The sequence below is a fragment of the Postia placenta genome (assembly GCF_002117355.1).
Source record: "Postia placenta MAD-698-R-SB12 unplaced genomic scaffold POSPLAscaffold_8, whole genome shotgun sequence".
Classification (NCBI taxonomy): Eukaryota; Fungi; Basidiomycota; class Agaricomycetes; order Polyporales; family Adustoporiaceae; genus Rhodonia; species Rhodonia placenta.
The window spans coordinates 1,736,272-1,763,789 of NW_020169839.1; the positions used below are offsets into that span (position 1 = coordinate 1,736,272).

General features: G+C 53.0%; 7 protein-coding genes across 7 annotated transcripts; 4 read left to right on the forward strand and 3 right to left on the reverse strand.

Moving 5' to 3' along the window:
• Positions 1-265: 265 nt before the first annotated feature.
• POSPLADRAFT_1170423 (hypothetical protein) lies at positions 266-3,561 on the reverse strand (the record flags this gene model as incomplete). The annotated part of the gene is made up of 6 exons (XM_024488097.1): positions 266-825; positions 880-1,512; positions 1,569-1,848; positions 2,144-2,437; positions 3,241-3,382; positions 3,528-3,561. 6 exons carry the CDS (start codon positions 3,559-3,561, stop codon positions 490-492), a joined length of 1,719 nt encoding a protein of 572 aa, XP_024338606.1. The 3' UTR covers positions 266-489.
• A 1,085-nt stretch (positions 3,562-4,646) lies between these two features.
• POSPLADRAFT_1143973 (hypothetical protein) lies at positions 4,647-6,796 on the forward strand (the record flags this gene model as incomplete). The annotated part of the gene is made up of 9 exons (XM_024485640.1): positions 4,647-4,681; positions 4,720-4,923; positions 5,230-5,384; positions 5,424-5,604; positions 5,711-5,819; positions 5,856-5,979; positions 6,216-6,229; positions 6,551-6,653; positions 6,723-6,796. 9 exons carry the CDS (start codon positions 4,647-4,649, stop codon positions 6,794-6,796), a joined length of 999 nt encoding a protein of 332 aa, XP_024338607.1.
• Positions 6,797-8,539: 1,743 nt separating this feature from the next.
• Positions 8,540-10,950, reverse strand: POSPLADRAFT_1144653 (hypothetical protein; the record flags this gene model as incomplete). The annotated part of the gene is made up of 9 exons (XM_024485721.1): positions 8,540-8,610; positions 8,640-8,742; positions 9,261-9,263; positions 9,585-9,608; positions 9,843-9,867; positions 9,929-10,022; positions 10,297-10,445; positions 10,504-10,785; positions 10,838-10,950. The coding sequence occupies 9 exons, from the start codon at positions 10,948-10,950 to the stop codon at positions 8,540-8,542; spliced, it is 864 nt and encodes a 287-aa protein (XP_024338608.1).
• Positions 10,951-12,153: 1,203 nt separating this feature from the next.
• POSPLADRAFT_1047070 (hypothetical protein) lies at positions 12,154-13,521 on the forward strand (the record flags this gene model as incomplete). The annotated part of the gene is made up of 7 exons (XM_024479198.1): positions 12,154-12,293; positions 12,352-12,371; positions 12,426-12,490; positions 12,550-13,046; positions 13,108-13,127; positions 13,182-13,246; positions 13,306-13,521. 7 exons carry the CDS (start codon positions 12,154-12,156, stop codon positions 13,519-13,521), a joined length of 1,023 nt encoding a protein of 340 aa, XP_024338609.1.
• Positions 13,522-16,987: 3,466 nt separating this feature from the next.
• POSPLADRAFT_1047071 (hypothetical protein) lies at positions 16,988-18,727 on the forward strand (the record flags this gene model as incomplete). Its single annotated transcript, XM_024479199.1, has 8 exons — positions 16,988-17,018; positions 17,074-17,323; positions 17,384-17,458; positions 17,523-17,785; positions 17,859-18,166; positions 18,221-18,276; positions 18,342-18,469; positions 18,528-18,727. 8 exons carry the CDS (start codon positions 16,988-16,990, stop codon positions 18,725-18,727), a joined length of 1,311 nt encoding a protein of 436 aa, XP_024338610.1.
• Positions 18,728-19,265: 538 nt separating this feature from the next.
• On the forward strand, positions 19,266-21,073 carry POSPLADRAFT_1057578 (hypothetical protein; the record flags this gene model as incomplete). The annotated part of the gene is made up of 8 exons (XM_024480937.1): positions 19,266-19,433; positions 19,493-19,603; positions 19,662-19,725; positions 19,809-20,199; positions 20,258-20,580; positions 20,641-20,737; positions 20,788-20,841; positions 20,902-21,073. The coding sequence occupies 8 exons, from the start codon at positions 19,266-19,268 to the stop codon at positions 21,071-21,073; spliced, it is 1,380 nt and encodes a 459-aa protein (XP_024338611.1).
• On the reverse strand, positions 21,047-27,159 carry POSPLADRAFT_1170434 (hypothetical protein; the record flags this gene model as incomplete). Its single annotated transcript, XM_024488098.1, has 23 exons — positions 21,047-21,459; positions 21,510-21,637; positions 21,688-21,814; positions 21,868-22,030; positions 22,086-22,210; positions 22,262-22,399; positions 22,453-22,516; positions 22,571-22,665; positions 22,717-22,840; positions 22,898-23,031; positions 23,081-23,247; positions 23,302-23,460; positions 23,511-23,991; positions 24,051-24,599; positions 24,661-24,753; positions 24,804-24,916; positions 24,983-25,013; positions 25,079-25,448; positions 25,526-25,707; positions 25,760-25,840; positions 25,910-25,991; positions 26,735-26,935; positions 27,001-27,159. 23 exons carry the CDS (start codon positions 27,157-27,159, stop codon positions 21,164-21,166), a joined length of 4,062 nt encoding a protein of 1,353 aa, XP_024338612.1. The 3' UTR covers positions 21,047-21,163.
• Between the last annotated feature and the right edge of the window lie 359 nt (positions 27,160-27,518).

Sequence of the window (27,518 nt, forward strand, 5' to 3'; positions counted from 1 at the left end):
CAGTGTAAGATTCAATAGGTGCTATTCTCTCTTATTTCAATTTTGATTCGATATTTTGTGCAAGAAAATTGATTCCTGCATGCAGTGGAATAGAAATCTGATCGTCATTGGGCCTTTCCTCCATATTAGGCACCAAACACTAATCTGGCGAATCGAATCTGTTGTATCGACAGAGCGAGCAAACTCAGCGAAGATCTCCATCTCACAATGCCGGCGGCCGTAGACCAGTTAAGCACAGACGCCATCGCTGCCCACACCGATATCATGAACGCTGTGAAATCGTCTATGCGATTACGGGATAGTACAGTAAAGTAAGGTAAAACCCATGGCAAGATACAAAGTACACCGCGACATAACGATACAAATTCATAAACATAGGCGCAGTCCGACTCTGTTGCTATCCGTGCGCCCGAGCTGCTAATAGTAGCAGCTTTTGCCGCGCCCTCGCCCCTGCCTTCCGCCCGCCCTGGTGCCGTGCCGTCCGCTCGTTCAGAGCGCATGCCCGCTCTTGGACTCGAGCCACTGCTCCCACATCGCGCCCCGCGCCTCGCTGCTGCCCAGGGTCTCCGCGAACCGCACCACCCGGAAGACGTCCCGGAAGTCGCTCGCTAGCCCGAGGCTGATCCGCACGACACCCAGCTCATGGCCCATGTGCTGCTCGAACGCGCGCAGTGTCACGTCCGCCGGCAGCGCCGCCATCGCGTCCCGCAGCCCAAGGATCGACGCCGCGCCGCCTGGGTTGCACATGCAGCCCGTGCGCAGGGAGATACTCTGCCGCGACGCTGCGTACTCGATGAAGGAATTCGGCATCATCTCGCCGGAGGGCTGCAGACACCGTCAGTGGGTGTGCTCGGGCAGGGACGAGAGGGGGGGACTTACGAATTGGAAGATGAGCGAGATGACAGAGCCCGTGTCGGACTGCTCGCCGACGGCCCGCAGCCGTTTCGACGGTATACGCGAGAGTATCCGCACAACGGCCACGTCGTTCACGTCGTGCCGCAGCGCCGATAGTGACGAGATGGTGTAGTGCATGAGTGTCGACAAGCGGAGTGGTAGGAAGGGGAGGTACGCGGAGAGGAAGCGCAGGCCGTCTGTGATTGCGGGCAGGTTCAGGTAGTTGATCGTCCCGTCCTCGAACCGCTCGTGCAAATCCGACGTCATTGTCACAATCGTTCCCGGCGCCTGCACGACGTCGACGGTACCGCCCGCGAACCATGGCCGCTCGAGGCGCGCGAGGAACTCCTCCTTGACGATGAGCGCGCCCACGCCTGTGGGGAAGCCGAACATCTTGTAGAAGCTGACTGCCATGGCATCGACAGGCGTTTCTGAGAGCGAGAACACGGATGTTGGTGCGAGTGCTGCGGCGTCGAGCAGGGTGTAGTAGCCTTGTGCAGCGGCGTGCTTGATGAGCGAAAGCGAGTTCTTCGAGTTTGAAATGTTGGATTGGCCCGTCAGAGCGAAGAGGGACGACGCCGCGTGCTTGTTCTTTGGCTGATGGCGTCCGAGAACAGCCTGTACGAGAGAGAGATGAGGATGTGGTTATATTTCGCATTGAGTGATGTGCGTACCTTAGCCTCGGACGTGTCCATGCCACCGCAATCAGTCGAGTCGATATAGTGCACCTTTGCGCCCTTCTGCAGTGCAAATTGCCGGATGCCGTGCACGCTGTTGTGCGAGTCCGTGCCAAGGACGAAGCAGCTGTCCTCCGAGAATGGGAAGGACTCGCCGACAAGCTTGAGGGCGCCGGTCGCGTTCGCGGTAAAGACGACGGTGTAGCCCGGTGGTGCGCGGAAGAAGGAGAGCACAGCCTCGCGTGCTTCGTTCGCGCATGACGAAGAGAGTTTTGATCTGAGGGAATGTAGGTCAGCAAAAGGTGCGCATGAACAAAAGTTGGATTGCGAAAACGAGATTGCTGAAGACGTGGATGGTGGTGGTAGGGAAACAGGAAAGGTGAACCAGGATGTATGCGCGCGCGGAAACAAGACCCGGCGGCGCCAAACAGGTTGACGTCCGGACAAACAAATGATGTCAACACGTGCGCGGAAAATGAAGAGGTGTTTGCGTCACAGGAGTGGAATGGAATGGATGAAGAAAAGCAACGATCGAGATTGAGGAAGAACGACCGTCAATGTGGAACACGTACGAGTTGCTGACAGAGTGGGTGTTTCCGAGGATGTTGCGGTGGAGGAAGCCAGTGTGGACGCGGATCAGACTCTCGGGATAGAGCGAGCCGCCCATGTAATCGACATAGGTTTCGCCCGATCGGTCGAGCCTCGAGAAGTCGCTGCGGCGAAGCGCATCGAGGATCCAGGTGAGCTGGTACTCGGGATACTCCTTCAGGAAGGTCTTGTACGCTGCCGACGCGCTGTCCTCCAGGATGTCGATGGCCGAGGCGGAGTACGCGTACAGCGGGGGCGGGTCGAAGCTGCGCTTCTCGCTGAGGTCGTGGTCGCTGGCTGCGGTGCTCGAGGCGTGGTCGGGGTGGAGGTGCTCGTGGTGGATGTGGTGGTGTTCTGGGTGCTCGGGGATATCATCGAACGCGTTCGCAGAGGTGCAGCCGAACGAGAGGGCCGAGCTGAGCTTCGCGGTGGAGCGTTTGCGGCGGACAGCGTGTGCGGGGGCGGCGGCCTGGAGGTGGTGGCCGTGGTGGTGAGGGTACTGGTCGAGAGCGGCGGAGTGGTTGTTGCCCATGGTGAACTACTGGAAGCTGTGTGCCGACGAGAGCTTTTGAGAGCGACTGGGGTATGATGTCGAAAGCAGGGCAGGACGGCGGGATATATATACGAAAGCCCGGGGGATAACAAGGCTAGCGAGCGCCCATCAGCAGATAGGATCCGTGGGCTGGAGGACAGGTAGCAGACGGGGACAGCCATGTTGGGCTCCATTGAACTTGCGGGGGAGGTTGACGCCGGTCAAATCCCTGGATACCGGATATGGCAGCCTTCCACATTCGCAGTTGTTTGCCCCGAATCGGCGATGGGAATTCGCTGCTGATGTATCTCCCGCCCAATCTTAATATTCACGGCCCGTTCGCGGGATCAACTGATCTCAACAGAACCCAGATGCTACCTGCATTTTCAGATCTACAGTCCTGGGATCGGCGCTGGCACGAAATAGCACCTCGCGCTGTCACCCAACCTCTTTCAGGACACTCCATGCACTAATCCGTCCACGCTCCCGAACAACGCTCCAGCGGACCGCGCCACTCGCACCCTTCCTGCCTTCCCGGGGCTCGCTCACCGCGGTCCACCTGCGCTACCCCCCGTCATACAGCGTCCCAACACGCGCACGGGGCTCGCCCCCAGTTCCGACGGACAGTTCGCCACCGCAGGCAACCCGCCTCTACTTGAATCCACCCAATACCCGCCAACACGGGCTTCCCCTGGGAATGGGAGTTTAAGCTAAATCTGTGTATTGGGCACACCGCAATCTTGCCTGAACAAACCGAGCGAGTTTGCTTGACCGTTGGGAAGCCAGGAGCCTCCGCATAGTGGTTACTGATGTATCAGCACGAGCTTCCTTCGCACCGCCCTCTCGTACAACAGCCTCTCGGCCAAGCATACTATTTCGAGGGCCGTGGCATTTGAGCGTGGCAGACTGGTCAGAACCGTGTGGTCGTTGTTCTCCGTCTGAGTCGTTGTGCTGCCAGCCTGCGGTCGGATCGCGATTGGTCAAATGGCGTCGGCAATGACCGGATACTCACAAGCAGTCACAACAGTGATAGTCACTCACGCTGGTTTTTTTCAAGTAGATTCTTTCGGAGATCCTAAGTAAACTCGCAGTAGAATCTGCTTCATGATTTCTTCCAATTCATAACAATTCTGATATGTCGTGGTAGTCGAGGTCTGGATATGAGTTCCCGAGTTTCTGTCATAAAATAATAACGGTGGCTGACCTGCAGGCGTTATATATTTTTCCTCATATAACTCTGCAACTTGTCCGATCTTTGTCTGTGTGATAGCACTCATAAGTAGTTAATACTGCTAAGATTACTTGTACAGGGTACAAATATGGAAATACTATGTCCTATCCTAAACACACATGAGGTCCATATCTGGAGACGGAGCATTAGCGTGACAGGATATGTGACTCGGATGCGTTTATCACATCAGCTAATCATCCTCCTTGTGCTGTTCCTGCCGTTGCGATGCGGCCATGTACGTGTACAGATCGTGCTGCGGATGTCAATTAAATTCTACCAGCCCAGCGGCTTCAGCTACCACGCCCCTTGTCCTCGATCTATCCTTGCTCTTGAGGCGGCCGTGCACGTAAACGTAAGAGCGAGCTTCGTCTTCCTCGGCATCAATGGATGCTGCTGGCCCCACAAAGCGATGTCCAGCTATGTCGCTCCGGCCAAGTGCATTGCACCCACCCTACAAACACCACGAGCCGCTTGCGGCAGGTCTTGTGCGGCATCAATAGCCCAGTCCCACCACTCCGTAGCAGTGAATGAATGCACAGCCCGGCGGCAGGCTTAGGCTCGGCCTCGGGCTAGAAGCGGACACAACATTTGGGGAACCTCGCAATGGCACCCTTGGCTCAATGTCTTGCCGAATGAGAACTGGGATTTGGGAGCTACTGGGCTTACGACACAGCCTACCGGAAGCACGTATCTGCGGGCCGCGCGCGAGTCGTCCCTCGTCTGCATGACCGAGAACAAAGACGGCTTGGGCCAGGGCTTGTCTGTGCCCTTAATTCGTACATTTGTCATTGCGCTAGTCCAGCGGGCCGCACGAACCTTCGCCGTATCCCCGCGACGGGACGCCATCGCCCGCGTACGCTGCTCCGTGCGATGCGCCGAACGTGGCGAAATAACGCGCAGAAGGGACTGGAACCGCGAACGCCCCGCGCGCATTCTGATGCATTCTGTCCAGAGCTGCCGACGCGCGACAGACGGAGCATAGGGAAGCTCGTCGGGCGCAGGTGGGTCCATGATCTGGACACGCGCGCGCGACATGCAGACGATCGCGGCGGGGAAACCGCCCTAGTCGATGACACGCTCGACAGCACACCATGGCGTGCGGATCGCCTCGCACGCTCCGCTTTTCGCTGCGAAGGCCCGCACACACGCGCCTGCGTCATACGCAGGATCGCGCGCGGGGCAGCAGGGAACAGCGGGTCCCGAACAGAATGCTCGGAAGCGCGCCGTCGCGCGTGCTGATCATGCCAGCGCGTCGGGGCAGCGAAGCGCCTTGTGCAACACACTGATGCCGCTGCTGCGTCTGACAGGGATTCGCTGCTGGCATGCGCCGCACGCCCGGCGCGACGGTGGGACGGAATCCGGACAGCGCGGGGCCTGCGCCGCGACGCCGCCGCGGATCGCGCATGGAACGGAGTGCATTTGGGTGCCCTCGCCGCGGCAGCGGGCGCCTCGTCGACGGAACGTGTATAGTGATCGATGCGACGTGCCATTTTCTCAACAGTTACGCGAGGATTCGCGCTGACAGGAGCCAAGTTAAGGCGGGAATGTGACCTCCGACTCATGGCGCGTGTAGACCCGCATTACGAACAGGCCTCGAGGCTACTGGACGCTTCTAGCTGGGCGCGGTGGTGTGTGCATGACGGCGTCCGAGCGGGCGAGTTCCAAGCGGGCATCCTGTTAGGGTCCGTGCGGGATGGAAATCAGACTAGTCATACGCAGGGTACATTACATTCCAAGCTAGCAGTGCTATAAGCTCTCCTTAGTGCTGCCTGTCTCCGTCTCTTCCAGGGTTGCGTACTACATCCGCGATTGCGGTCGAAGAGCGAAGGCAGAAGCCCGGATAGCTGAATGGACCACACTTCATGCGGGCGCCGTGAGGCTGTTTCGTGGCCTCGAGGTAAGCTGGGCCAGTTCTCTGGGATGGACTCACCAGAAGTTGCCTGCGAAGCCCGTGGAGCTTCAGTACGAGACGCACGTCCATAACCAGCTTTCGGAGATGATCTCCTGCGTCGCAAACTCTGTTGTACGAGCCCAGAAGACTCAGTGGATCCACCAGAGTGGGTCAGACACATTAAGAGTCAGGGGGAAAACTTTGATGATCAACGTGCTGTCTGATCAGAGATGGCCAAACGTGATCCACGGAGGGCTAAGGGCACTGCGGGAAGATGGTGATACTGAGAGGTAGCGCTCGCAGCAAACTCTAACTAATGATAGAAGATTTGAAACAGAGTGCTGCATAAGCGCGATGGAATGGCGTCCCAACCTATGATCGTGTCATGACTTTTCCTCGAAGGGCAGATGTTACAGGTACGTGGACGCGGAGCGCTGTCGCGCGCGAGTCCCGATGCTTGGACCAGAGACAATCTCAGCACATGGCAGTTTGCCATCACGACTAGACTTCGAGCTTTGACGGGCGAGTCGACAGCCGCGAAGCAGCACCAGGGTCAGGAACGAGAACCGCAGGGCCAGAGGCTGTAGTTAGAAGGCTGTGCAGCGTTCTGAGAACGAGAGGAGCAGACAATAGAGAGGTGACGAGAGAGAATCCGAAGCACGGGCACAACATGATGGCTTGCTCATCGCTGCACGGAATCTGGTCCAGAGGCGCGCGACTGACTGCTTTTGCGGCAGATCTGGCGGATCAGAGAAGGGTGCTCCATGGGCTTCTCGTTCGAAGCCATCAGCAGCAAGCGCAAGCTGGGGCCTGAGACGTCCAACAAGGGTCAGGACACAGGTACGTTGACTGCAAGTGTCGAGCCGCGAATGTCGCGCGACATTCGCGGACTTGCCAGGTTATGTTTAGCTTCAGACTGGCCCGCGCCCCTGCCGTCTGGCGTGGCGGTGACAGAACATCGCTGGCTGATGACAGATTCCTGATAAGTGCCAGCGACGTAGGGACAGAAGACGCACTCCAGCGGGAAACCCGCTTGCCTGAGCTAGTCTGAGCGACTGACGTCGCGCGCCAGATGCCATACGACGGATGGAGATCTTGCAAGTAGGTCCACAGCGAGGCCAGGGCTTCGCTGCGATCGTTCGACAGCGAGCAGCAGCTTCGACTTCTTGCTCGTCGTAGAGCTCTAGAAAATGTCCTCGCGGGCCCGTCGGGATGATCAGCCCAGGTATGCTTCCAAGTCTTGCGCCGATGATCGAACGCTGGGATTCAGTTTGCATACTCGAATACTCGACAAGGCAGCTCAAAGAACACGCCCAGGCCAGTAGTTCCAAAGCTGGCGACGAAAATTTCTGACCATCGGCTCCGTCGACTGTCACGCCCGAGATGCTGAGTGGTGAGCACAGATACGTAAGCAAGTGCAGCTGATGTATATTGTCTGGTACCCCAGCGCGACAACTACTGGGGTTCGAACAGCAAAGGAAACGCGTAGCACATGAGCGCGTTTGGCGGCATTGAACAGATTGTAAACGCAGGGGCCACGTCACGCGCGGTGTTTGGCTCACCTGCCTACTCCGGTAATAGGTACCGGTGGCCGGGGTCTTCTTGTATGCATCCCTTCGATGATATTGCCTCACTGCATGTGGTATTCAATTTTCTAGTACAAAAAATCAAATAGAAATCGAAATAAAAGTTAATTTACCTAATGAGTACTCTGGCGCCTAATATGGAAGTGAAATCGAAGGAAAATCAATTATGAAATCCATTTTCCATTGTCTCTTTCAATTTTCGATTTTTCTTCAATTTCCATTCAATTTCTACATCAGTAAGATTCAATAGGTGCTATTTGCTTTTGATTAGATTATGATTTGATATTTTGTGCAGGAAAATTGATTCCTGCATGCAGTGTCTATTAGCCGGGTAGATTGTATGAGAAAAACAGACATTATCCGGTGGGAATCATGTTTCTCACTTCCATCGAAAATTGCGGCTGAGGCTGTGTATCGTCTTGCCTGCGCCAATTAAATTATATGATTTCCCCACTAGAAGAACATGATAACATTCGCCTCCTCATAACTTTTGACTGCACTTACTACATATATTGACATATTGTCTGTCAGCTCTGCAGAGCCGGATTTATTTCTTGTGAGACTCCAGACGTGCCAGAATAGGCAAGCGAGCCAAACAGGGCACGCGTGCGTCTGCTAAATAACTATCAGCAAACCACCACTCCGGCTTAGACCTACCTTAGCTGCTTTAAGGGATTAGTTAGCTTAATTAAGTGGACTAAGTGCAGTTTAAAATAAATTAAGACATTCCGCCTTATTCTGTCTTAAGCTGTAATACTATAAGCCAGATTGGAATTGAATAAGAATAAAATCAAAAGAAATCAAAAGCCAGAGTGGTAGTTTCCTGATGCTAGTTGAATGATATTACAGTTCACGTAGGGAAGCTGCTTTGAGAAGGTTTGTTCAGCGTGTTGCGTTATAATCTAAAGATGTAGTCATTACATATATATAGGGTCTCCATGTCCGGTCGATCTCGAAGGCGCGGATGTCATCTCAGCCTTAGGCCTTAACTCTCACTCATTGCGACGACATACTTCGTGAGGTTAGAAGTTGCGAGGAGGCTTTTACACGAAATTTGAGTTTATATAACTGCAACTGCATGCCAAGCTGTATGGGTCTACCGCATACATCGATTACTATGCTGTGGTCTGTGGCTCCGGGCTATCGGCCACCCGTCACCCGTCTCTTTGCCTGCTTTGAAATCTGCACAAATACCGGGAACAGATCACACCCTAGATCAAAGAAGTAGCCAGAGACATACCGTCACCATGACCAGAATTCATCACGTCGTGCGAAGTATGAGGGCTATAGTTTTCACGATCATGGTCGTCATCGGAAAGCTCGCGCTTTACGAGAGACTGGATCTAGAACCTTGGACTTCAAGGACTAGGAATTGCATCAATTCAATCGAGTCCATCACTCGTTTTAGCTCACCAAGAATTTCCCTTATAGGACTCAATAGAGATAGAAGCTCCTTAGCAGATTGCGCCCTGGGACGAAGGTGGGGCAGAAGCATCGTCTGCAGCGCAGAACCTAAAGGCCACAATGCCGAAGACTTCACATAAGTTGCCGCTCCGGCACATGGCATCTGAATCCTCGAGGCCTCGCGGAACCCGGTAGCATGATCTAGATGTATTGGCCTTCAATTCTTCGCCTCAATTTGCGTGTAAGCGCCGCAGAAAGGTATGGGGCTTGTAATCGTACTGTGGATGCAACTATCACGCAATGCTCTGACATAGGTATGCCAGAATTGTCGGCGTTGCATGTTCAGCTACAGATCGAGGACATGTCTCCCCTGTAACTCGGCCCCCACATTCAACCGCACGTTGTTGTATTATCGAATTGGTGCTGGTCATACGATCAAAGTAGCCGCATAACTTACCCACTATATGCAAGGCGTGCACAGCATACAAAGCACGCGAAGGCTCAGGGAAGCCCCATTGAACAAAGGCAAGTTCAGCGAATAGGCCTGGGGGATGACAAACAGCGTTCATACCTGTGTCATGATGGCGTGATATATGGCTGTGCGCTATCCGGGTATCATAATATTGGTATGCATGGAACCTATCCGGCAGATGGGCTCCATGACAGCAATCCTAACAAGAGACCTTCTCTCCCAAATTACAGTCTGTGGTGTTTGTGGAGCAAAAGACAGAACCTACCGCCGAGCTTTCATACTGAGTTCGTCGTGCCATTGTGTACGCACGCTCGCATCATGGTCCCTTGATTCCTTCCACAATTGTGTGTTGATGTCTGATACATTACAACAATGCTCAAATCTCTCCACTTAGCCCAACTGAGGGCGATGGTTGCATAAAGAACGAGGCGATGACCAAAGATAATTGAATTTCCGGTACTGCAATACAATCGCAGACACGAGGTGTGCAGGAAGCATACCAGTGCGGTCGTCATCACTGGCGAATACCCGTCAGCTGTGTGTGAGATGGAGACGAAGTGGACATACCTTGATGAACTTGGCCATGAACTTTCTGCACAGATACATGATGAATCAGCATCAGTATCAACGCCCGCGTCATATCAGAGACGCACTTATGAAATTCTGTCCGCAGCAAGTCGTTCACGAATTTCCCGGATGCTTTATCCTTGTCCCGTGCGCTCATGGCCTGGTTCTTGAATATCAAGTCTGCGGCGTTCCGTGAGTTCATGCCACAGCACAGGAAATACAATGAATGGAAGGGAATAGAAGGCAGTGGGAACGTGCAAAGGACAGACAGGGGCGAACAAGGAGTAGCGTGTGAGGGAAGGAGGGTATTGTACAAAGTGTGTTTGCAAGGAAGGAAACTGAGGCATACCATCGTCCCACCGTCGCTTTACGGCAAATGTCCCCGGCACTGTGGTACTGACGCCGTTCGGGTTCTGCCCTAATGCCGCGGCGAGGTTGAGGAGAGGATTTGCACTCGCAATTTCTGCCTCCCGTGCTGCAGTGGCTGATGCAGACTGCTCGCGCTCTTGACGTTCCTTCTCCTCCGCCCGTTCTCGCTTAATCTTCTCTAGTTCCCGCAGAAGTTCTGCGGTGTCGTCTTCGTCCTCGTCATCATCGTCATCGCTGTGCAAAAGTTCAAGTGTTCAAGGAAAGACATGAGCGTACGTGTGGCTGCACGTACTCGTCGTCCTCATCATTGTCCTCGTCCTTGTCACCCATGTCGTTCTTGTCGCTCTTCTCCTCATCATCGTCGTCTTTATCCAGCTCGAGTGCTTCCTGCAAAAGCCTTCTCCGTTTATTCGACTCGTCGTCCTGCCCCGCTGCGGTGCTTGCGTTCTCGACGGCTAGCGGGGGCTTACCCTCCGCCTTGCGCTTCTTCTCCCGCGCCGCTTGTTCCGCTAGCAGCAGATCCGCACGCAAATCCCGCTTAACGACTTCATCGACTGATGTCTGGCCTGGTTGCCTTGCAACATATGTAAGTCAGGTAGTGAGGCATCAGAAGGCCGGCACCATACCGAAACTTGAGCTTCGTGTGTGCGGCCATGTCTCGCGCGGAAAACTGGCGTGAGCCACCCTTCACATCCTTCGCTTGTGCGGGCTCCCATGTTGGCCTATGTGCTGTGGACATATCTGACGGTGTAAAGTAGGAAAGGATGAAAGTTGCGCTAAGGCGAACAAGTTGAGAGTGAGCAGGTGCACTGTGCGAGACTCAAGCGCCGAGACCTGAAAGATGTCACATGATGCACACAATGGGCGTCGCAAAGTCACGCTTTCTTCGCCACCGCTTCAGTCCTCTGGGACGTCGATTGCGTGCTTTGTCCTTGACCACCGCTGCGACTGCTTCCAGCCCACCATTTTAGTCTTTCGTACTTGTTCTGCAATCAATGTCTGTCTATCGCACAGGGGCCAAGAGCCGGAGAAAAAACAGGATTGCGGGAGACTGGAGCATGATTGAAAGAACTCAATCATTGAGTCATTGGCAATAGCTACGTATATCGTCAACGGGTAAGTGCCTGACGCCTCTTGCTCGCCGCCGTATACGTAGTGATATCGGGAAGGGTCACCAGAACGACTGTCTGCTGACAGATTTTCTTGGCAGCAGGGCTCTATGCACTCATTCGCGCGACCCAGAGCATGGCTCGGGACTTCTGACCCCTCGTAGACCTTGGATCTCCGAGTTCGGCTGCTTCACTCCGCGAGCGCGTTGCTATCTCGCGACCGGATGTAGCCTCATCGCCAGGCTGCTCCATGTGGTTGCATATACGCCGATGCCTGCCGGGCCCTTGCGCACCAGCGCGCGTGCATAGGAAGCAGTCATAAGGATAACTATTCGTGCTGTCATGCGATAGGCAAGCTCTGACACTTCGGTTGCTTTACTGAAACTTGGTGATTTGGTGACTTGTCGCTTCAAGCGATCTTGGGACTTTGAGCTAACTATCTTGTGAGTGGCAAATTCTGATTAGCATTAGTTTGTGGCCTATGCTGCATACGGAAGGCGTTGGGATGGGAACGAAAGAGGTGCCTTAACAACCGAGGTGGCTCGAACCAATCAGATCTTATCGCATTGTTGTACTCGATCGCTTGCGCCACAAGCGCGTGTATCCATTTGCCTATTGTGCAGAGTTGAACAATGTGCCAAGCGTATAAAACATGCAAGCCTTCGATTGTGGCTCCTTCACTTCTCGACAGCTCTCCTCTTTTCTGCGCTCCTACGCCGGACGTACCCTCCAGGTGCTCGACGCAACCCGACTTTCATTTCTTCCAACTCCAGTCGCCAGCGACTAGTCCACTCCCTTAACACTCCTAAGAGTTGCATCTTCAAGAGAGCACAATGAAGTTCTCTACGATCGCCCTTTCTGTTGCAGCTGTCCTCGTATCCGTCTCGTCTCGTCCTCTTTTGAGAAGAGATGTCGATGCGAGCCTCGTTCCTTCATTCGGAGTCACAGCCGGCATCCATGACCCTAACTCGGCGTAAGTGCTGTCTCGATTCTTTGCATGAGTCAAAGCTCACGCTATCTCCCTCGCACAGGAGCTGCCTTGGTATCGACGGTAAGCACCGGCAGCTTGTGGCGTTGTGCGCAGCGCGCTGATACCTTTGAAAAGGGGCTAATGGTCAACCAATCCTTATCCCATGTCAATGTCCGCCAGCCCTTGACACTTTTCTCGATGTGAGTATACCTCCGTTTCATGTTAGTTACAATGTTCCTGAGCGCGGTCATGTCTGTAGTCATTGAACGCCAACGTTGCCGCTGGTTTCGCGGTGCACAACCCTAGTGTTGCAGTCGCGTTCCCCCAGGACAGCTCCACTGCGTCACAACTCACGCGTCTGGAGGCGTGTCTCGTCACGCTTCAGAATCTCAACGGGACCGGACAGGGCTGCCCCGCATCGTCCACCACCTGGGTCGCGCTGCAGAAACAGATTGCGGCCGGAGGATCCTCCAGCACGCCGGCATCGTCCGTTGCCGCCGCTCCCAGTGCGCCTGTTGCATCAACCGCTGCAGGATCGTGTCCAGTCATCTCCACTGTTACCGTGGCGAGCGCCACGGCCGCGGCCTCAGCGTCTACGGCAGCAGCCGTCTCCACTCAGGCTGCTATCGCATCGAGCGTGGTCTCGAGCGCCGCCCCTGCGTCCACGAGCGCCGTCACCTCCTCCAACGTGACCATCGATGAGAGCCTTGTTCCCCAATTTGGTGTTACCGCTGGGCAGAACCCCAGTGGCACTGGGTACGTCGTTGTTCTGATGCTTCGCGTGTTTGTGCCTGACCAACAATCGTCCTTACAACAGTAACTGTGATGGAATTGATGGTGAGCCATAGTTCCCCAGTCCTGATCGGGACCGTCTCTAATGATGCTGTACAGGCGCCAACGGACAACCTATATTGATTCCCTGTGCCTGCCCTCCCGACAGGACTTCTTTCATTGACGTATGTTCTCCCCGATTCTCACCACGCGAGTATCCGGCTGACATTCGCTTTTTGTCCAGGAAATGAGCGCGAACGTCGCTGCCGGCTTTGTCATCAACAATCCGACAGTCAAGCTCACCTTCCCGCTTGATAACTCTACGAACTCACAACTTGCACGTCTCAACGCCGCGGCGGTGACCCTGCAGAACCTGAACGGACCGGGCCAAGGCTGCCCGGTTGCGTCCACGACGTTCTCAGCGCAGCAGAAGGCCATCGAGGCGGCGGCCTCGTCTTGAGTGCCGCCGTCTTGTGGTCATGGGTGATATACGTTTCCTGAGTCTTCGTTGCTTGCTTCTCATTCTTGATGCTTGATGCGCCCTATATTCTCACGAGTCTCAATTTGTGATGAGAGCTGTCTGAGGTTTATGCCGCCATAGACGTGGCGTGCAATGTATTGTTAGACTTGGTGCTAGAGCACCGAAAGATAAATCATGTTAGAGTACACATTGGCTTGGCTACTCGATCGAACATCAGCCAAGTCCAACACGATGACCATCCTGCATCCAATTATGTGACGTGGCGTGCCTCCGTCAATGCGGTCGCGCACCATGGTTTACTGCACCAGTGCTTTATACTCTCACTATCTGGCGGTACGGGGGAAACACGTCTGAGTGGCCATCCTCTGGTGATCAAAAAGGTCGCTCTATTGTTGGCTGCCTACTAGGGGAGACTACCTTTGCTGGAGAATAACAGTATCTTGACAATTCAGTTGGGGTTCCACATCTATCATAGGGTTAGGGGCCTATCACTCAGTCGCAGTTGGGGCCCCTGTGATCAAGCGTCATCATCCGACACCATACGGCAGCACTAACTTCAAGCCACAATCCATTAACATGGCGGACATCCGTGTCACTTTCTCTGAGGCAGCGTCGCTGCTGAGTAAGTCCTCCAGAGAATAGAGGTTAGTAGCGTGTTCACAGTATATCTCGAGAGGGCGAGCTGACCTGCCGCTTAATTGCTTATTGCACGCAGTCTCACCGATGTAAGATATTGCGGTGATCAATCAGGTCAAATAACTGCAACTGATTGAAACTTGCTCCCAGCTTAAGTGCATCGAGGATGAGCTCATGCATACCCTCTCGGATGTTCGGATGTCCATTAATGCCCAGCGCCCTATCAATCGTCTTCCTGTCGAGGTTCTCAGCAAAATCTTCCATCAAGTACCACCGGCATTGACTCACCATCTGGACGACCTCAGCCTCAGGAAGTTTTAGTCTGGGATTCCTTCTTCAATTTCACGGATACTGATGCGCTGCGTCCACTGACGCATGTGTGTCGTCGGTGGCGCGGTGTGGCAATGAGCACACCCACTCTCTGGACAACCATATACGGCTCCTCTCATCCTGATGCCGTTGGCGAGTATGATCTCTGCTCGCCAAACTCGCCAAACACGCTCTTGAGAGTGCTCCATAGTGAAAATAAGCATTTCGATGTGCAACAGCTATGGCGCACTAACGGACGGCCCATGCAGTTGCTCGCATCGTATACAGGGCGCGATTCCGACCTACCCACGTCCTACGCCCACCGACTCCGCGCCTTGGTGGCCCAGGACTGCCTGCTCCAAGGCAATGTTTCTAACCTTCAGGCGCTCGTCCTACGGGCGGTGGATTGGCGTCCCCCCAGCACCCTCTTCAACCTCACGCACCTTTACCTCGCGAAAAAGCGGCTACACATTGTAGATTTGTTTCACATCTTGTCGATTGCGCCGAGAATAGAGGACCTGGGCCTATGGGGAATCAGCGCCGAGGACACATCCGACCCTCTTGAAGATATCCCTGCTATAACTCTCCAGTATCTTCGCCGTCTCACGATTGATCATCCGGGCAGGAATATTCTATCCGGATTCTTTTCGCGTGTCGGTCTTCCTGCGCGCTTAGCGGTCAGCCTCGAACACTGTGACGTGTCTGACCTTCAATGGCTAGTTCATCTGACCCAGAATGACGCAAAGGCTTTGTACTTTTCTTCCGAGCCGTACTCGGTAATCGTAGCTGGCCCTTCGAGAGCGGTGCGCTTGAGCTGTAAAGACGGCCTGGGAGTCATGGTCCAATGGATCGCGGCTCTACCGTCACATTTTCAGCTGAAGGATCTCTGGATTGCAAATACTTTCAACTGGGTTGCGTTTGACGAGGCGGTCATCAAACACATCCCATGTGTGGAGACACTACACGTTGGGTCCCTCGCCTACACTACCTTGATAGAAGCCCTCGGAAACAACCCTACCTATTGGCCGAAGCTTACGAAAGTTGTGCTATTGGAACCGTATGAACTTTCCGGGATACTCAAACTTGTTGAAAGTCGGGCGCATTTGGGCTCGCCTCTAGAGGAACTCGAATGCCACGAGAGGCGAAGCGCGGTCTCTAAAACGTATTTACAGGACCTGGAGAAAATCAAATCTCATGTGGGAGTGGTGTGGCTTCTCGAAGATGATCCAATCGCGCCGCTACCGTTGCCAGATATATGCACCGACGGTGTTCCCTCACCATATTTCTGGCCGAAGAAGTGGGGTGAGTTGTATTCTCAAGTGTAAATGACGATATTATCAAGTATTGATGCAAATATTCTTTGGGGCAGCGGCCATGCGTTGAATTATATGATTCGTAGAGACGGAGGTGAGGCGACCCATGGCCCCATTACGACCACTGACGCAATTTCTTTAGTGACCGACGCCTGATTTGATACTTCAACCGCAGTCGAAGCTAGTCTGAGGAACGGACATCCTAGGCTCCTTATTCTCCCATTACGTTGAACTCTGTTTAGCTTCACGTCTTGGACCTTCTGCTTTCGATGCATATACTCCTAGGCTATGTCCTCTCTCGCCATTTACTACTTCCCAGTGTATTCGGATGCTTAAACCGTGCAAATGCATGCTCGTGATCTTCTTCAATAATTCGAATACACAAACAAGACTGCGAACCGGTCATTATATGACTATAGTATGAGGCTACGACCATTGTCATTTGAATTTCAGCACAACCGTGGTACTCAGGAGATGTCGTACGCATAACAATAATGATGCATTAGGTTGTTTTGACAAGGTTGTTGCTCGGGCACCAGCATCTCTCATTCCCCGAACCCAATTACAGCAGGGACTTTGAGGACTTTGCGTCGTTCATCACGCACATCATGAAGCAGGTCGCATCCTGCATTTATCCGTTGACGTGCCCCTCTACCAATGCGATCTCGTACTACTATGATTTACTGCACCAGTGGAGAGTCGCCCTCTCGCCTATAGTTCGCCAAGGACGTGATGCGGCAATATCAAACATAGTAGGGGTTTGCTCCCGGCATAAAATTGCACAAATCCCCTCAGGCCCAACCTGCCTTCCGTGACATTGGGCTCTTTAATCTCAAGAGTTCTTGAAAGTGCGTATTCATGTAGTCCCTGCTTCTATGGCATGGAAATATCTAGAATATGAATGTGGAATGAGCAGCATACTCGAGGAGATGACTTGACCACAATGTATACAAACAACTGTGTTGAGAACCTCAACGTATTGATTCAAATGGGTATATAGAGAATGGTATCGCCTTTAGTCCTAGTGATTTCGCCCGGTGTTTACTTACTCTACACCTATAATAGGGTTAGGGGCATATCACCCCAGTATACCGGAATCCTTCACAGCCCTTCACCGCCACGCAGTGAGCTGTTGAGCTTTGCCGCGACAGGTTGTTCATATTGTATTACAGCAAAGCCGGAGTAACATGCCTGATATTCTGGTCCTTGGAGCAACAGGTGAGCTGACAACCACTCAAGAGGAAGAAGTTGACCTGATGTTGCTTCTTGGCAGGCTTCACGGGCCGTCTTGTCACGCGCTACTTGGCAAGCCATCCCGCGCGTTCCTCATTTACCTTCGCTATTGCCGCACGCTCGAAGTCCAAGCTTGACGAACTCAAACGCAACCTCCAACTTGATGACGCAATACGTGTACTACAAGTAGACGTAACGCAGCCCACACAGGTCGAAGATGCCGTCAAAAGCGCTAGAGTCGTGATCAACACGGTTGGTCCCTTCTGGAAGTGGGGAGACCCGGTGGTTAGGTAGGCAGAAATTAGCATGCTTTGGGGGAGAATGCATCGGACTGAGCCACATGTCTTTAGGGCATGTGCTCTCAATGGACGACACTACGTCGACCTTGCTGGAGAGACACACTGGATTCGCAGAATGATTTGGAAGTATGCAGACGCTCTCTGTCAAACTCACCTTAATTCCTGCCTGGACATTGACAGATCCCTATAGATACGACTATGTAGCCACCAAGAACAATGCAATCATCATCCCATGTTGTGGCTTCGACTCCGTGCCTGCCGACCTCCTCGTCCTCCTCGCGAACAACGTGCTCAAAGATACCGTAGGCCCACAGGCAGAGCTCGGCCGCTCGCTCACAGTATACAAGATGAAGGGCGGTCTGTCGGGCGGAACATTTTCGACCATCATGACAGTCACGGAAATACCCCCGGATGAGATTCGGCTGTCTATGGAGGACTATAGTCTCGCCCCAGGTGTGTGAAGGTACCCGATATAAAGGGCTAACTGATGTGCATGAACATTCGCTGACTAGCGCCTTCCGCTCAGGCATCCGCGGTGCTCCCACTCCAGGCCCGAAGCTCTTCCACAGGGTGCCGCTCACGTCGCCGCGGCGCTACGCGATGCCATGGTTCATGGGGGGCACGAACCGCGCAGTTGCCCAACGCACATGGGGCCTGCATGCGCTCGCAGCACGGGCGGGAAATGCGCAGGACGATGCGGCGCGACGTGTGTATGGACCCCGGTTCACGTACGACGAGGGACTCCAGCCAGGGGGGATCTCGAGTTTCCTACCCGTGCTGCTAATGAGCGTAGTGTATTATTTGAGCTTGGCTGCGTTCTTCTTCCTTCCGCCGGTAAGTGCAGTGTGCTGGTGGCTAGTGTCCCTGATACATCGTGCCGTGCCAAAGGTTCGCTGGGTGGTAAAGCATCTCGCCCCGGCGTCAGGAGAGGGCCCCTCCGAAGAGTGCGTTGCGGCGTTCTTAACCGCTCATAAGCCTGCTGCAACACTAACAATGTCGTTTCGTTCAGAGATATGAAGAACGGCTGGTTTGAAGCGACCAATTACACTGCATCTGCGCCTCGGGCAGGTGAGCCGGAGGTCCACGTCAAAACTGTTATGCGGGGTAGTGGAGATCCCGGTTACGAGCTGACCTCAGGTATGTTTGTGACGATTGGAGCGCGTCTTGTGTCACTCACGAACGGTCACTTCTGTAGTAATGATCGGCGAGTCTGCGCTAGCGATTCTACTCGACAAGGCGTCGCTGCCGGCGCTCGCGAATCAAGGTGGAATTCTCACGCCCGCGAGCGCGCTCGGTGAGGTGTTAGTGCGGCGGCTGGAGGCTACAGGGCGTGTACAGTTTGAAAGTACGGTAGTTCGGCCAGGAGACACTGAGGAGTCGCGTAAGGCGCGATGAGCGGTGTCGGTGAGTTCTTGCATGTTATCATCCAGATCGTCTACTCTACCTTTAGTTTGCTCACCGGAAAGGATAACGCGTATCAGTGAGCACCATCGTGTCTTCCCGTCCCTTTCGAGCTATGAATACATGCTGAAGCATTTCGTAAGAACCTAAATATGTGTCGCGTGACAATGTTACGGAGATACGTCGGCGTGGCCAGACTCGTTGTGAGTCCCATGCTCTGGTCCCCGAGATCAAGGGTCGACCCATATTTTATTTATTGAGCTTACCTGTAAGCTCCACGGCGACTGCGTCTGTTGATGAGTGATATCACGCGGATTCGAGAGTCCAAAACGGTCTTAAGGAGCTCCAGTTGACCCGCGCTCGATCAAAGTCACTGGTGAACATGTTGGCAACCCTCGCTAGAGCTAGTCGAGCTATCGCTGCACGATCCAGCGTGCGCCCGTACACGACTGTGAATACAGCTGTAGTTTATAACGGAGAAGTGCACCTTGAAGCGGGCAGCACATTAGCAAACAGGCAAGAGGGTACTATCATGGACGTTTTCACGTCGTTCTCAGGGGAGCCTGTGGTACTCCCTGACCGGTTCGCGGCACTGAAGCGTCATATATGCACTGATCCGGAGAGAATGATGCACTCCTGGCAGGGGCTTTTGCGAGAACTGGAGGGGGCAGTAGAGGAAGTTGCAGAGAAAGGGGCAGAGGTAGGTCTGCCTGTGTTGGGACGCAACGCTCTATACAACTCTAGTAACCTCCGCGGCAGCTCATCCCCCAGGTGTCGTACTCCGACGTAAAACACGGTTTGACAGATGCGCAGGTGATGGATATTAAGAAACGTGGTGTGGTCATTGTGAAAGGAGGCGTTCCTGAGGAGGTACGGTACCTCCCTAACAGCGAGGATGTTCTTGGTGCGTGACTTAACGCGCTTGTAGGAAGCACTCGGCTGGAAAGAGTCGATCAAGGAGTATATTGGCGCTAACAGCGAACGAGTGCGGGGTGAGTGTTTGCACAATGTTCACATTTTCGCTCATTTCGATGAATGTTGTATCCCTGATATGGGGTTTTCTTAAAACACACAGGCGGCCCGCCCGGTAAAGTCGTGTTCTATGAGCTCTACAATTCGCCCGCACAAATCCGCGCGCGTACTCATCCGGCACTCATCACCACGCAGAAGGCACTCATGTCACTGTGGCATGCGCCGTCTCAGTCTATGTCACCTCTCGAAGTTGCGAGCTTGCGCACACCGATCTCATACTTCGACCGCCTGCGGATCCGGCCACCAGGCCCCAGTGTGTTCACCTTAGGTCCCCATATTGACTGGGGACGGAGCGACGAGCGATGGGAAGACCCCGCTTTCCGTGCGTGCTTTAGCCGCATACTGGCGAGCGAGGACGGAGAGGGTTGGCGCTCTCATGATTCGTTTGATGTCGCTCCGCGCTTGGCTTGGAAGCAGGACTTTACTGGCTCGGGGTACGTAGCTCTCCGCTTCATGGAAATGCCACTGATTCTTCAATCTACCCTCAAATAGCGGCAACTGCTCCGTTTTTCGCCCTTGGCAAGGTTGGACAGCCTTATCTCACACTGGCCCTGGGGAGGGTACGCTGCGTGTACTTCCACTACTCTCATTAACCACGGCGTACATTATTCTCCGCCCGTTCTTCCGCCTGCGAGCAGGCGCACCTCCTCATTCGCTGAAGGCAGAGGATTGGGAGATTGACCTTGAGAGCACGGTTTTTCACGGATGCGCGCCGATGAAAACCCAGGAGCTGAGTGAACGCTCTCATCCGCACCTCCGCCTCGATAAGACACTTCTGTCCATTCCGCGGGTGTTACCGGGAGACCAAGTGTTTTGTACGTAGTATGGAGGGTATGATCGCAGAGCCTGCACTAAAGCATCCGTATGCCAATCAGGGCACTGCGACACAGTGCATGCCGTCGAAGATGAGCACAACGGCGAAGGTGACTCATCTGTGCTTTATATCCCGGCCGTTCCCCTTACCTACCGAAAGTCAGTTCAATCCATTTTTCTAAGTATCTCAATAGCTTATCTACTCGTAGCGCCATATATCTTCGCGAACAACGTGCTGCATTCTTCAACGGCCTTTCTGCTCCGTATGTTTCGCCCTCATTGAATCCACATTTACAGTGCCTGTTAACGGTGTCTATATTTAGCGATTTCCCTGACGGGGAAGGAGAATCCATGTTTGTCGGACGCGCGACAGCCAACAGTGTCGAAACCTTGGATGGGCAACGCCTATTCGGCCTGGCACCATTCGAAGTACCATTTGATGCCATGCAGGGTGAAGCTCGCTTGATCGAAACTGTAAATTCTCTCTTATTCTAGATATATCACACTAAACTCGAGGATGTATCGATACAAATCATCTGTAGCGAAGAACACATGTAACAATACAGATTTCTTTTGTCATCATCCTTATGGTGTATCCACAGGCAGGCGCAACGTCCACTGCTGTTTTATAACCTCAGGTTTCGTGACTTTGTCCAGGGGGTCGGTCTGACGCTGCTTTTCGTACTCCTGCATCCTAACAACCCAGCTGTCGGCCGGTTCTGTGTTCTCTTGGCCTTCCGCGGATGATTTTGTCCAGATATCTTCTACTGCTGCCTTGACTTCAGCCTCAAAATCTTTTAGCTCCTCCTGCAGCGAGCGACCTTCAACTTGATGTTCCTCAGTAAACTGGAGTAGATGTGGCAACAGATTTGCAGCGTCGGCTGGGAAACATTGAGTCGTTTATATGCATTATGAGCGGGAACGAACATACCTTGAGTGTTGTTGAAGCGCCCCACAAGCTTCGTTAATGACTTTAGTAAGTACTCCTCTTCGTCCACTGTGCCCTTCCTCCCAGAGCCGACCTTCCGTTCGAGCTTCCGTTTTGATCGTGAACTGCGTCTAAAACATATCGTCAGGACCAATATCACGTTTTGCTACCTAATATTTACTTGGAGGACGTTCTTGACATAGAAGAAGGAGCCTGAGTATAGCGAGTGAATGCTGTTGGTGCCATGGACACATCCGTCATGACGTCGACGTTGGGCAAGTCGGTGTCTTCCATCCCGTAGAAGGCATCTTATCGCCTCGACTGAGTTGACGGACACACGAGGAAGAGGTTGATGACATACCTGGTTCCTCAACCTTTCGCACGCGTAGTTCGCGTACACGAGTTCGCTGCTTCCGTAATTGCTCCCTCATCTCGTTCAGCTCTTCTGCGATTAGAGCACGGCATTCTAGTGCACCTGGATAGACTACATCCTCTAGGAGATATAATTTGGAGTTCGTAACAATCTGACGAGCAAAAAGGTCACCTAAAGGACTCATGATAGCTTGCTGTGGGTCTTACAATACGGCGTGCTTCCGAGAACTGGCTGCCTTCTACAAGCGCTTTGATAGCTTCCCTTACGTCGTCTGTATAGTCCAGCAGTATTCGTGCCGCCTCTACATAACGCTTCCTCGAGGATAGGTCCTCTACCAAAAGATATGAGGGAAGGTCAATAGATACGGGAGCGATTAACGAACCTGCGACTCGATGTGCCATGCGAACGAGGTCATCTGGTGGTGTGTTTTCCTGCAATGCCAATTCGAATAGCTCTTGCCAATCAAGTGCCTTCTCATGGGCGACCATGGACTTCTGCGGTTTGTAAGCCTGGCGGAACACTGATAGATCCTGAGTCTCAGGGGAAACGACCATGGTTAAACAACATGCATACCGAACGCCGCCTCTCTGAACTGCCTACGCTCGAAGAGCCAATCACCGTAAATGTCAAGGACAGACTATGCTCAGGCGTCAAAATACGTAAAGATATATCTCAACGAAAATGTTGATACCTGGTAACGGTGCGTTGCCTGCCAGATCGCCAGGGCATAATCGTACAACTTGTGCTTCTCAACATACAACATGGCTTCATCAAATCGTTCTTCTCCTGCAGTAGCTTCAGCTTAACTTCAGCTTTTAGATGAAAGAGGTTGGTTACCAGCTTGGCTGAGATTCCTCAGTGCCTTCTCGTATCGTTTGAGATGATCGTCTATACGGAACCTCTGGTAGTATTGATCTAGGGCTCGAAGCTCGCGAAGGAATGGTAGATATTCTCGAGGATCCTACATAGGATGAACGGTATTAAGGATTGTGAACACATTGAAGAGAAATGTTCCTACCTTCTGGGCATGCTGCGCGATCATGAGAACCAACGAGAAGTCGTACATTCCTAGTGCTGTGTCGAAGAGCCTGTCTGCATCGACGAGGAAGATGATGTACTTCACAGCATCTTCTACCAATTGTGGTTCAGTGTCTGAAAACTCCATGTAAGCAAGTATTGTCAAACCTGTCAGCCAATATACCTCGTAAGCGCAACAGTAGTGCAAGACCAGCCTCATGATCAGGGCGTTTCTTCACAACATGCGCCGTCAGAATAGAGTTGATGTATTTCTTGAGGTCTTTGGTCTCCAGCACCGCGCGAATCCCATCGCACAATTCCGCAACGAGCTCTGCAGGAAGAGAGCCTTGTCTAGTTGAGTGATATCAGCAAATGCGGCGAGACAAGCACGGAACATTGTCGGACCCGAGGCTGGTTAAGAAGATATTGATGTAATCCACGTCATTTACTTGGTTGACGAAAGCTTCTAGCCGATTCTTGAAGACAGTCGGATTGTGCTCCACAAGCACATTGAGATCGATCCGGTGTTTCCGGCATGCAAGGAACGCTTTGTTGTAATCCCCCCTGTGTGATAGCGTGAGTATCTGCACGATAGATATAGACATTCCACATACTTGTCGACGTCTTGTCGAACAATCTCCATAACGAGAGGCCTCGGATTGATGGTCTCCAGGTTTCCGCGCGGCATTTGTAGCACGAGATTCATTGCACTGGGCACCACCGTGACTATTCGAGACCCTCTCTCGACCCGTCGCGTCTCCCATTCCGGAAGAGGAGCCTCCGGAACGTCGGAAGATGGCATGTTAAAGTATTCCGCGAGTGTGCGAAGGGGTGCATAATGAGAGACGTGCGCCGATGTTGTGAAAATGAGGAAGTTGGAGGCTATGGTGAATGATGTGACATTGTTTGCTATTGTACGGGAGACCCCGCCCTCCATGGTAACGTGTAGTTTTCCGCCGAATGAGAGTCCAGCATAAAGCACCTGTGACGCATCTGCAGCGTGACTCTTGTGATTATTGATGCTGAATATCTCGGCTGTAAAGCAGAACTCGGGTAACTGAGCCCGAGGCAACAGTTCACGCGACTCTTGTTCGACTGTAGACGTTTTGGTCACAATTCTCGGAGAGCAGATGTATGGACACGATTGTACGCACCAACGGAAATCTGACCGTCAAAGGCTTGCCATACGATGTCCTGATCCGCTGCAAGCAATCTCCCGTTGCTACTAGGCATGACCATTCGGTACTTTCCAACGACTCCATCCGCATTTAGGAGGACGACGCAGATCACGTCATGTGCATCTTCTTGCAAGCGAGATGCAAGCACAGCAAGAAGGACAGTATCCGACTCGGCACCATCGTCTCCACCCTTCTGCAAGACAGCTATCTGGCGGTGACTTTGTGGAGTCGCTGAAGATAGGTCTGCTTCGACGGCAGCGGATCCTTCCCAGACGATGGTGGGTTCCATGACTTTCCCTCGACCTGGGCCAATACGTGTGTGCAAGTCAAACAGCTGGATATAACCTGATTCCTGCAGCACGGCAAGAAGGTCACGGGAGGGAGAGAACGAGGCATGGATTGGTACCCCGTTGCGAGCGACTTTGACTTCGGACGTGGGCGTAGATGAAGAGGGTAACGTGAATATATGGGAAGCCATTGGAGGCGGCACATTTTGGGTGCGGAATGGGGTAAGTAGGATACTTTCTGGGGATGATAGAAAACAAAGTGTCAGTGGAGATTTCAAGGGCCTGGGATGAGAGCATACCTCCGTCAAATACGGCGACTGATCCCGTATCCACAGGCGCCCTAGTGCGAGATCTGTACGTCTCCCAGGCATACGTACGGTGGATGATTATAGCTGGAAAATGTGTTAGACACATTGAGGGCTCATCCGCGAGAAGAGCCCACCGGGCGTCGTGAGAATGAGCTTGAAGGGATCTTCAGGGTGCCAGTTGACAGTGGTGAAGCGGCCCGGGTCCCCTGAAGGAGTGTTAGGTGCGACGATCTCCTGCTTCAGATACCTACCTTGCGAAAACCATCATGAGAGTTACAGCTACGAGGATGAAACAGCGTCTCTTTCGACTCACCAATGGTAGTTTCCAGTTGTCCAAAGCTGCACTGTATAGAGGGCGTTCGATTGTATGAGAGGACTCAAAGACGAATCGCCGGAATCGTGGACATACCGATGTCCCTCGTCTCGTTCTCAATCCACACGCTCAAAACATTCGAGTCAGCGCTCCAAGCGACCTCCTTCACTCTGTAACCCCAGGGCTTCGTACTCCCAGCTGCGGGCTGCGCCGTCGCGTCCTTCCATTCCCGCAAGCCAAACTCACCATGCCGTAGCCCGTTGCGCTCGAAGAACACGACGTCATGCCGGCCTTCGCGTCCTTTGCCAAGCCCGTCTGCAGCGCCGAAGCGTTGTGTGCTCGCGATCAAATTGCCTGACGGCCGCCATGCGAGCGTATGCTCGAGCCCTGCGACGGGCTCGCCGGTATTCGAGAGCACACCCTCGCGTGAGTAGACCCGCAGGACGCGGCGTGGTCGAGTTGTCTCCTGTTATGCGGGTGCGCCGAACAAGTCAGCCTGGGAACCGTAGTCTGTATAGGGGAACGACCTACAGGAGGGGACACTGGGAGAACTGCGGATACGGTGAAGACTGCGCCGTCTCCACGCCAGCTGACGCGGGGGGTTCCATCGTCATCAGGGCTGGATCCCACAGCAGCCAGATCGAGGGCAGCTTGGGCAGCGATCTTTCCGAGAGAGCCGTGGAACTGGGTGTGCTTTGCGCCCCAGCCAACAGCGATCGGAGCGTCTGGAAGGTATGGTCACATCGTGGGCTGTCAATCCGCAGGACCCCTGCTGACCTTCCCCGAACTCCTTTGGATGTAGCGGTCCCTCGTTGAGGACGTCGAATGTTGAGGTCATCAAAATTAATTTTTCATCGCCTACAGCGTAGCCACAGAGGGTCGTTGGTCAGTACTGGTATATAGATTCATAAAGGTAATGAGGCCAACCTGTTACGAGCACGAGTAGTGCATCGTCTGGACTCCATGTCGACGAAAGAATGCCGGATTCGACAGTGCCAACGACGTCAGGCTGTCCGAAAGTGTAAGTACCGTGTAAAGTGTATAATCAAGAGATATTTCGCAGTTAGAATATTGCGTTATAAGGACCAACCAATCGGAACTCAGATCGAGCGACTTTTGGGAAAGGGACCACCCGTAGGCCACACGCACACTCACTGTGCATTGTGGTCATGCGAACGCAGAGCACCACACAGACCAAGGTAGATATACCACACAAGACAAAAATGTGAGCGTAGCATGGAGCACGATGCAAGGAGTAGCGCCGGTGAATCATCGTGCATTTTTAAGGGCCCCGAAGTATTTCACCAAACACTTTGCCTGTAGATCATATAAATGTTCTTCGAATACCCGACTGGTAAACTCTACACAGATATCACAAAGCCGCACGGCAATTCCAATATCGATGGACCCTCCTGTGTGAAATCACCTGCAGAATAAAGTGTATAGAGCGGGTCGCTGAGTCAGAGGGAAACAAATACCAAGGGGGGATAGACGTATGGAATGGGCCTGTATTCTAGTAGTATCTGCGCCCCGGCCTTATCTTGCCTTCTGCGCTTTGTATATGAGCACTGAGAGGTCTATCGCTATTGGGAATGCATTTCGTGACAGCGTCATGGGTTGGAGACACAGAAACGCATATGCGAGACAAAACAACGTCCAAATTTTTCATTAATGTAGCGATCATAATCGTGCCCATGGAATACTCGTTCACAATCGTGACTGCAGGAAGGGGCAATGGCGTAAAACAAGGACACGAACCTGAGCGTCCTCCTCATCCAGTGGAAGAGTTATGATGTCTCCTGACCGGGTAATGAATGCCAGAGTATGGGTGTCAGGCAAGACTCGAAGGCTCAGGACTTCCGCAACGACAGAGCTATAACCGGGTTTGGTAGACCACGGATTGGTTGAGACCGATGCGGGGACTGCATAGGTTGCTATTCGTTGAGGATCATCCTTGGGAGAGCTCTGTGAGAGTTTGAAGAATGGTCGAGAACTACTTGACGCACCTGATCCACAACTCCTTCGTCTGCACACTTCCAGACCTCAATAACGGAAGGCCCCTCGGCTACGACATAGAGCACTTTCTCGTCAAGATCAACAGCGCAAGCAGTGATAGTGAATTCTGAGGACTGAGGGATACAAGCGCACGAAGACCTGAACAGAGACAGGCTTCGCATCCCTGCCTGATAACGAGTACAAGTTCAGTGGTAAGGATGGTGGAATGATCGAAATGATTTACAGCGCTGAATTTGACTGGATTAAAGTTTAACAAGCGCTTATTAGAACGGACCTTAAATGTCCATTAGATTTGAATAGGTTATTTGTCATCGGAGCTTCAAAATGTCTAGACAAGACAAAAGTCACTTTCAATCGCCGCGACGCTCCTATCCCGGTTCTGAGCGTTATCGTCTGGATCCGTTCTTGCCTTACGACATCCACGATCTTCATTCTCATTTCTTTCAAACATTTGTCCCATAAACCTAACACAGGTATGTTATAGATTTCCTGACGCATTCGTCATTGTTGGATATCTGCC